This window comes from Danaus plexippus, chromosome 17 (genome assembly GCF_018135715.1).
Source record: "Danaus plexippus chromosome 17, MEX_DaPlex, whole genome shotgun sequence".
In the NCBI taxonomy this organism is placed as follows: domain Eukaryota; kingdom Metazoa; phylum Arthropoda; class Insecta; order Lepidoptera; family Nymphalidae; genus Danaus; species Danaus plexippus.
The window spans coordinates 1,975,513-1,985,859 of NC_083548.1; the positions used below are offsets into that span (position 1 = coordinate 1,975,513).

General features: G+C 31.4%; 1 protein-coding gene across 4 annotated transcripts; it reads left to right on the plus strand.

Moving 5' to 3' along the window:
• Positions 1–51: 51 nt before the first annotated feature.
• On the plus strand, positions 52–6,942 carry LOC116771543 (uncharacterized). 4 transcript variants are annotated; one of them, XM_061523305.1, is made up of 14 exons: positions 52–245; positions 317–398; positions 488–575; positions 643–745; positions 811–892; positions 1,001–1,097; positions 1,356–1,566; positions 3,163–3,244; positions 3,361–3,451; positions 3,630–3,735; positions 4,868–4,961; positions 5,038–5,134; positions 5,253–5,540; positions 6,161–6,942. In XM_061523305.1, the coding sequence occupies exons 1-14, from the start codon at positions 224–226 to the stop codon at positions 6,863–6,865; spliced, it is 2,148 nt and encodes a 715-aa protein (XP_061379289.1). In that variant the 5' UTR covers positions 52–223; the 3' UTR covers positions 6,866–6,942. The 4 variants fall into 4 exon arrangements, with proteins under 4 accessions (XP_061379289.1, XP_061379291.1, XP_032519313.2 ...); XM_032663422.2 differs by having other exon boundaries at positions 53–245; positions 6,119–6,942; XM_061523306.1 differs by having other exon boundaries at positions 55–245; positions 471–575; positions 6,119–6,942.
• The last annotated feature ends 3,405 nt before the right edge of the window (positions 6,943–10,347 follow it).

A 10,347-nucleotide genomic window follows, 5' to 3' on the forward strand; every position in this document is an offset into this window, starting at 1 on the left:
AGGTATTAAGTCTATTTATCTGTCAATGTCAAATTCGCGACGCGTCTTTATGAAATCTCAAATCACTAATCAGTGAAAACTTGTTATGTTGATTTTTTAATTGTTTACTTTTTTTCTCCAACAAGAATTTGAACTAAGTGTAATTTATGAAAGTAACATCTTGTTTAAAATATTTATTTAGATAAGTAAGCCTTACCGGAAAGTATCACATATTTTCTTAGCCATGGAGGAAAAAAGTTTTGTTTGTAAGTGTATTACAATTTTGTTTTTTTTCCTCAAATGATTCTTAATTTAAGACAATTGATATTGGTTACAGGGACATCTGATTTAACGAAAAGATTTTTTCAATTGCGTTTTGATAATGAATGGCTGTTCCGAAAAAAAAAGCAACCTTGGAGGTGAGTGCTGTAATATGGATAGAATTTTAGACAAACGCAAGTTTGATAGGAGTTTATATCAAAATTTTATAGAGACTCTTTTATTCTAGAGAATTCTATAAAATTTTACTAAAAAGTGGATTTCCAGAAGAGATGACACTCAATCATGTACGCAAGAAGTGGTCATATACATATGATGTAAGTTTTTTAAGATTTAATCGGTACTTTTTATTTGTTTAACCTACAATATTTTTCTTTATTGCAGTCATACAGAATAGCAAAGAAAACAAACAACAAACAGTGGAAATATTTCAAAATATTTGACAAACATTTTGGGAAAACTCAAGTTTTAGATAAATATGAATCATGTAAGTTTTATTAAACAGCACATAACCTTAATATTACTGTATAATAAGCAACCAATGTGTTTTAGGGACCGATGAATGGCGACATAAATTAATAATATGCATATCTGAGGCCAAAGAAATTAAACTTGATTTTCAACATATGTGGAGGTATGTTTCCAATTATACAATTCAAATAAAATAATTTAATTCATATATTTAATTCATATATTAATTTTGTACTGTTGAATGTGATATTAATTAGTTCTTTTTCTTCAGGACAGTTGAAAATGCATTACGATGCCAGGATCTTCCGCTAGACTGTTGCATACAAGATATTAAAGGGTTATGGCATTACATTAGAATGACATTTAATGTTAGTATTACACTTATTTTATTAATATCTGCCAGTGCTAATACTCTATTGTCTTAACAGATCTCTTTATGAAACCTGGTAATCTTCTGGGCATAGACCACAATTTTATATTTTTTTATATGCCCCATACAGTTTGTATATAATATTTAATAATTAAAAATAGTATTGTTAAGGCACTAGCTTCACATTTCAACAGTTTAAACTTAGAAACAAGATAAACAAACAAATCTATTTTAGCATTACATACTGTTTTTATAGAGGAAGTACAGATTGGTAATGAGAAATAGTATAGATTCTGAGGACTGGCCACTTTATGACCCCATGTTGGAGTATCATACTAAATATGAGCCAGAATATCTGGAACGCCTCAGCAGTATGTCTGCTGGTGGTATGGCTGCTATAGAGTTCCGCTTAAAACATAGACCTAGAGAGAAGAAAAAAAAAGATGAAGCAGATGATGAATTCCAATGTAAGTTCGTTTGTCGATTCTTAACTGGTTCATTTGTTTGAGTTCGTAGACATATCTTTCTGATTACAGTGAAGTGCTGTGTTATAGTATATTACTGTATATAGTGAGGGCTTGTCCATTATTTTGAAATTATCGTTTGTGATATTATTTTTATTAATAATATTATAATTTGTTGTTTTGGTATGGTATATTGATTTCAATAGCAATAAAATTGTGAGTTTACTACGTTGACACGATGATATGACCATAAATGGAAATCCTGCGTTATTAGTACCTAAGAGTATTACGTTTAAATAAAAAAAAAACCGAACAAATTTCATGGAACGAAAAATTAATAGAATTTAAAAAAAATATCGGGTGATTTAACTGGTACAGTCACTAGAATTTCTGGTACCAATGTACCCATGCATAACTACGTAGTTATTAATACGTATTTGTAATCCCAATTAATATAAACAGTCACATTTGAATAAATCTTAGATAAATACTAAGTCTACCTTCGCGCCATTGGTTTTCTTGATGCCTCTGGACTATAACGATAGTTTTCATATCCCTTCCGGTATGTGCGAATAGCTGATCTCCAAAATAGAATCTCATGCCTGTATTTTGAACGCCTGTTAATTAACCGAGGCAATTGTGATTTACAAAAAAAATAATAATAACACAAGCTAAGCGTATAATGTCGTACATTCACTGTCAACTATTTGGGGTCCAGTTTCCCACAAATAACCATTTTGGACCCAAGGTTGGCGAGAATGTTATAAAATATTTAGTCACTTCCTGGCTGCTATAATAAAAGTATATTCTTTTACCAACTAAATAATTTGGAAACCTGTTTTTCATAGACCACTTACAAATGTAGAGGGTTCGAATTTATTAAAACTCAAAAAAACGTGTTATTACATCTAGCTATGGTAATAAGCCTAACTAATACTGACAATGGAATTTTTAAAATTTACAAGCGAAACTCGATGCGCTATTTGAATGAAGTACTGTCTGCCTACATTGGTTGGTGAAGCGAAGAAAGCTTACTACTTACTTACTAGTAAGTTAGCTACTTACTTACTAGTTAGTTAGTAAGCTTACTACTTACTAGTTCCTTACTACTTACTTAGTTAGTCTTAGTTCCTTAATTTATGAAAACAGATAAGTTTTCGTGGAATTTGAGAAATGATTCTTTTCGTTTTGTGAGAGTATTAGCATACGTCACCTAGAGGCTTCATTCAAAGCTAGCTACATTCTATGAGTCCGTTGTCATGGTGATAATACCTTGATAGTTACGAGTTGAAAATATTATTTATGAAACATATTATTTAGTGACTAAACTAAGCGGTACATGGGTTGTTGGTATTGTGACCAGGGGTGGGTGGGTTCGTTTATTGTCATATCTTATCCACTTTGTATAAAAAAAAAATATAATGTATGTATGTAATTTTTGTGCTACTTTTAGGCTCAAACATTGTTAGGTTCGCTTAATTTTTATGATCAAAAAATTGTAACCATTGTATATTCTCATTATAATCCTAATTATATATACATTACATTTTATAGTTTGTTTTACATTTAATGTATTCATTTTTGCTATATTTTTGTCAGGGTCCAGAGATATCACAGAATCATTCATTCAGATTAGAATGCAGAATGATTGGCTTTTTAGGGACAGGAAATGGGCGTGGAGGTAAAAATTTATTGATTATTGATTTGACAAATTAATAACTTAAGACAACAGGACATATAATATATATATATTGGTGAAATTAATAACAAATTGCTATATATATTTGTTTTTTATAGTAACCTGCGTCAGATTATGATAGAGGAGTACGGTTTCCCACATTGTCTGTCTAGCAGAGACCTCAGCAGGAAGTGGGCTGCAATATATGCTGTAAGTTACATTATTAAAAACTTGATTTTCATATATATGTATCTGTGATAACAGGTTATATCATCTGTGTTAACAGTCTATTTTAAAAATATAGAAATAAGAACATTAGATTTTTAGTCTGTAATTTTTTTTTTCTATATTATTTCATTATATTCTACAATTTCATATAAATTTTCAGGAGTACCAAAAAGCTAAAGCGACAAACAATATCTCATGGATGTATTATTCTCTTTTTGAAGTTTATTTCGGAGAAAGCAGTATGAGTCTCAACCCTTTGCTTGGCTGTGAGTTTTTAGCATTATATTTTTTTTCAATTTTAATGTCACTATGAATATTCGTTGCCAGTAATAAAAAGTCATTTAAATTATTTTTACGATCTGATATATCTGCTTTCAAAATAGAAATGATTCTGATTATTAATCTACAGTTATAACTACAATTTATTAAACACTTGAAAATTAGTTTTTGTTAAATTAACATAATATGTAAGCCGGATATAATTTACTACCTATAAACACATCAAACTGGCCGCCGTTGGTCGTTGGTTATATTACGTCATAAAAAAGTTATGTTTTCCGATATCATTTGATGTTAAATTTTATGTAAACATTAAAAATAAACTTAAATCACTTAAACTTCCGGTGAGGTGAAGGCGCAGTTCCTTTATACGATAACTTTTATATTTGTCTATGGATTTAAATTTAAATATTATCCACATAATTTTAAATCTATCTGTGAGATGAGATAACTCTAATTCTATGAAATTCAAATCCGACTATATGTACTAGAATATATTTTAAACAAAGAGGAATAAGAATCGCTAAAAATTTAAATAACAAAAAAAAAGTATTAAAGCAGTTGTAAACTTTTACAAAAAGTAATTATTAATTAGGTTTTAATATTGTTCATAAAAATATATATTGAGGTAAATAAAAGTGTTAAAATTTTTGGAAAATTAATAAATGGTAAAAAGAGTATTATAAATGAGTTGTATAATAAATTGTAAAGAATAAACTAAACGAATTGTCAACCGAGTGCGATGTTGTGACGCGACGTCAGTGTTAACTACTAAAACTAATTCCACGCAATTAACTTTCAAAATAAGAACACATGTTTAAAAATAAATAATTTGACTGGATACTAAATGTTACACAACTTAAAAAAAGTCTGCTTGGGATATGTATACTTTGTATCATAGTACATAATATTCGAAAGTACTGTTTATGAATAATGATTATTCTTCTCGGCTTGCTAACATTTTTTAGAATAATTGATTTACAAGCAACACGCAGTGTCGAAATACCATTTTAATAAAAATAATGAGTGTTGTATTAATAATAATGATAAAAAAAAAATTGCATGGTGAATAGCAACACTGTTAATTGATTTAGATATAATATGAAAATTTGTTTGTAGGGCAAGAAGAGTGGGTGATTAATTTAATAAGTACTAGAACAGAATTAGAACAATTGTTTAAAATGTGGGAAAAGAAAAAGGAGACACCGTGGCGGTAAATGACTGCTTGTATTTAGTAAGTGCATCTTTGTTTTGTGTTTAAAAATAATAAATTCTGCTCAAAATTCCAGAGAAGTGGAGAAAAAACTCAGGAAAATGGGAATTCCTTTGGATCATAGTCTTCTAGAAATAGAGGAAATTTGGCGGCACTTATTGAAGACTTTTAAGGTAAATTGAAAAAGGAACACTTGTCGTATTAGTTTGTTTTTACAATATAGATATTATCTGTCTATAACCGAGATCATGTTAACAACAAGTAAGGACAATACTAGAAAATAAATTTCAGTGGAAGCAGAAATTCGCTAGCAAAGGCATACTGAACGAGCAGTGGCCGTACTACGAACACGTGTCCAGATATGTCGACCAGCACGAAGCAAAGGAGGCTAATGACGGAGATTTCGAAGACGACGTGAAGCTGTACGAGCTGAAGAAGATCGCCATGGAACCGAAGCATGAAGTGACCAATGTGTGCAGATCCTGCTCGAGCGACGATGGCTGTGTGAAAATATTTGAGGAAACAGACGACGAAGGTCTCGATGTGGCTTATAAGCTGAAAGTCATCGGTGGCATAGAGGTGAGTTAGGGTTGACGCGGGAACGGATGCTAGAAGACTGGATTGTAAACACAGAACTGACGGTTTGTACGTTTGTCACTCATACATATTAAGTTATACCGTTATTTGGGAATATTTATTAGTGGACGGCCAAAAACTTTCGGTGACGTAATTTTATAATAAGGTCCGTGAAAACAGTAGTAGGGGTAAACAAGTGATAAAAGATGGATTGAAATGTCTAAGAGTATTGACCAGGGATTTTGATCGATTGAGAGTTTGAACAAAGTTGAAATATATATATATTGTCTCATAAAAATATTATTTTAAATTAAATGAGAAATAAACAAGAAGTCTCGCTTCCATTGACCCTAATTATTATTTCTATGGAGGCCCGGAAGAGATACCTATTTCAAGAATCTTTAGTCTTCTTTTGAATGAGTAAATTAGTTTTTAATATTTGATTAATGCTTCCTAAACAAATCTAGGTTTTAAGGCATTATTTTTTTAATAGGTTTTTTGTTTTTTTTAGGCTACTGAATCGAATAATCAGAAAAGTTATGCCTAATAGTGCTAAATTTTTTATTACATATAATTTCCAGATACAAAGATCAGATACCTTACCCACCCAAATATGTCTTCAGTGTCTACAAGAGTTGGAGAACGCGTTCAAGTTCAGACGTCAGTGTCAAGAGGTGGACAAAAATCTCAGAAGCAGCTCCTCCTTCATCAAAGTGGAATTACAACTAGACGATAAACATCATACGAACGAAATCTGCGATGGAGAGAGACAGAACTATGAAATAGAGATGGATAGAGACGGCGTCACCATGGCAACGAAAAAAAAAACATCCCCGCAAATGAGACCCGCGAGGAAAGTTATAAGGAGGAAGAAGGTCCGCAAGTCCGAATACGAATATCTAAAGGTGTGCGAAGTGTGCGGGAAACACACCAGAAACCTCAAGGCGCACATGGACGTACACTCGAAAGACAAATGTTACTCGTGTGAAATATGCGAGAAGAAATTTAAATTCAAAAGCGGGTTGATAGTCCACAAAGCCACCCACAATCCGACACCCAAAAAGACATGCGAAGTCTGCGGGAAGAGCTTCCATATACTGTCCCAATACAGAAGGCATTACGCCTACCACGCGAACGAGAGAAAATACGGTTGTGAGACATGCGGGAAAAGATTCAATTCTTTAGATATTTTAAAAGTCCACGCCAGAATCCACACGGACGAGAGACCGTTTAGCTGTTCTGAATGTGGTAAAACTTTCAGAACAGCCGGCTGTGTGGGCAGACACAAGAGGATAGTCCACAGGAATGTAGGACTTCAAAAAATTTAAAAATTCTGTTATTTAGTTGGTAGTTGACTCCGTTATCGTTGTATTAAGTTATTTAATAAAGATTTATCTGACACGTTGTTCCCGCTATTATATTTCTATTCCTTTATTCTGTATGCCTCAGTCTTGACTCACGGCGTGGCCAATGATGATTAAAAAATATATCATCATCGTCTCATTCGTACCTACATATGTGCTAAGAATGCCTTTCATGAATTCAAACATGATAGAATTTATAGGAACATTAAACCTTTTGGTATTTAGGCTGACGATGCGAAGTCGTAATCAACACGGATCGTTAGTGACTAGATAACATCTTGTAATACATACTGACAGAAATATTCAAAGGCAATGGAGAATTCGAGTGTACTAATGAATCGTGGGTCCAATAACTGATGATGTTAACATATCCAGTACAGTGACATCATTGGTTTGATGACATAACTGTAAATGTGGCTTCGGGCAGTTATTAAATACTTTTTCGAAAACATAAGACAGTCTTAAAGAAATACTTCGAAATTAAATCGTCTAACCTCTTCTGTATTTATAAGAAAATGGCAGATTTACATGTAATAATGTGTCGCACCAAAACTTTTAGTCTAGTTACACATTTTTTTCTTTTTAAACAACGATCCATTGAACAGCATTGTCGGTTTAGATGCAACAAATTTTGATCCTTACACGAATATCTTTGTTAACAAAAACATTGTATATTTTATTAGCGCTACTAGAAGGTAAAGATTATTATCACTTATTGTACTTTGACAGACCTTACTGTGATTCTTTTGGGGGCATAATTACTTAGATAGAAACAATTGTCGAAAAAGTATGGCAACATTTCAGTCTTACAAATTATGACTCACCGACTGCATTAATTCTGTTCAAACAAACAACATGCGTAGATAGAAAACAAGCTATAAATGATTGTTTTGGATTTTGTCACGATTTACCATTCAACTACTTGAACTTTAAAGAAGTTGTTCGTAGGATGTCTATAAATAAACGACGGAGGTTTAACGTTTTAAAATAACAATCACTTATATTTGTAAACTTTTTCATTCGTTCTGTTGTAACAGGGACTATAAATGATACGTAAAGTATTATACACATTTATAAGTAAAAAAAAAACAACAAACTTTCATAGGAAGAGCAGCAAAATCGAATGTTTGAAATGGAGGAAAATTTTTATTTAATATCTGACTGTACAGTAATCATTGCCTGTTAACTAATTTAACCCGCAATGTATTTTGATACACGAACTAATAATCAAGTTGCGTGTTAACGATGTTTTTGCTTAGGTTTTCTTGCAAATGCGTGTGTAATTAATTATTATTAACATATCCGTTTTGAAAAATAACTCATAGTTTTTTAATAACAATTATTAATTTTGAATATTTCAACTCAGAAGTAAACTATTTTCATAAAACCGATTTTATTAAACCTCTACTCATAAATATAATTTACTCACCTCTTAAAAATGTATTTCCAAACTGTATATGGCCACTTATAACACATTAAAATTTAAATGGCTAGCAACAATTTATCACTTTATCGTATGAAAAATACAATATGAAAGAAAATATTATTGTGTGTATTGAATACAAATCTTATTTTACGATCCACATCAATTATGGATAATTGACCCTAATTGAATAATCGAACATACATCAGTATGTTAGATTATTCTGGAAAAACTGATGTTAATGGACAATATTATCTTGAAATCTGTTATATAACAATGAAAAAACTTGAAAATTCTGCAAAAAAAAAAATTAGTGAATTAAACTTTTTTTCCACCTTGTGTTTACATAGCAAAGTTTCAGTTTATGCAAATAGGAGACATTAGTTTCACCTAGCTTTTGTCCGCGACTCTGCAGGTACGCGTAAACATTAGAATTGTTTTCTGCTATTTCGGCCACTGAACCCCATCTCTACTTCATGGTTCCATCCGTGTAATTTTTGGTCGGAATTCAGGATTCGTGATCGGGTAGCCAATGTGTCCCAGGGTGAGATCTATCTCTATACCGAAATTCGTTCAGCGGTTTAGGCATGGACAAACAGACAGAGTTACTTTCGCATTTATAATATTAGTTGGGATACTATTCTAAGATATTAATTAAAATTAAATGATTTGATGATTTCCATGGCTCTTGTTCACAATGAAATACTAAAGATTAATATTAGGTATATTATGTTGGTAAAACTCTTTGTCAAATAATTCATTATTAGGTACCAACTCTAAAAGTCTTCTACTCGTAACAACTTCTAAACGAAACGTCCGATTGGGATGAAACAAAAAGTATTTTAGTTCTACATAAATGGTTTTTATAAGGTAATGCTTAATTTGGATAAAGATTCATATTACGATATACATTTAACTGTGATTTAGTTTCTTTCTTCTGACGATTAAATAATTTTTTTAAACAAAAAAGCCTTCATTTTTCTAGAATTTAATGGGTAGGAACTTCAAACTCGTAGTACATTTTTTGTTTTGTCAATAGCTTTTGTGGCGCACGTGTAAATAGGTTTCCGATTTTACAACATGGGTTACGAAGTAGCAATTTTCTTACGGATCTCAAATTTCTATAAAAATAATATATAGCTTATAGCCTTCCTCAATAAATGGACTATCCAAAACTGAAATAATTTTTCAAATCGGACTAGTAGTTCCTGAGATTAGCGCATTCAAACAAACAAACAAACAAACTCTGCAGCTTTATAATATTAGTATAGATTTATTTTTAAACAGCTCATCACTCTGTCATTACCAACAACTCAATTATTTATGTTACTTTGAGAAGTTAATCGGTCGAGAATTTTAGAATTTTTTGAAAACTTTAAGAAGTTGTTAAAGATTTTTAAACTTTAAAGAAACTGTAAATAAGCTTTGTTTGATTTTCTACTTTTCTAAGAAAATGTACAAAATATAAGTGTACCGGGGAATCGTTAGAGGCTACATTATCTTGTTAGCTTAACCGAAATTCTCAGAGCAATGTCCTTTATATTGACTGATGATTAATATTTGAATCATTCTGTTTGCTCACAAGTCATTTACAAAGTTTACCCTACAAGGAGTGTCAACTGGCTACTGTTAAAAAAATATAACATTAAATGAGAAGGTGTACACCAAACATTTATTTCTGGAATAAATTTTTTATTCACTGAATATATTCCTTACAAAAGACAAATAATATTCTAAACATCTTTGAACCGTTTAGAGCCATGAAAGCGATCGCTTGAACCCATCGACCCTATGATCATTTATAATCCATGCAATATTAACAAATATAATTGAGGTCTTTGATGGCGGTTTTAAAAACGCTGTTTATTTTTAACTCAGCTCTATTTACGTTCACATCCTCCGTGCGGGCACGCTTAAAGTTTTTAATTAATGGTGATTTACAACAGAACAGTGACTGATAGTGTCCAAAAATAAGGCTGCTTAACTATACGGAATGTCGATCAAGCACGTCAGGGCATAATAA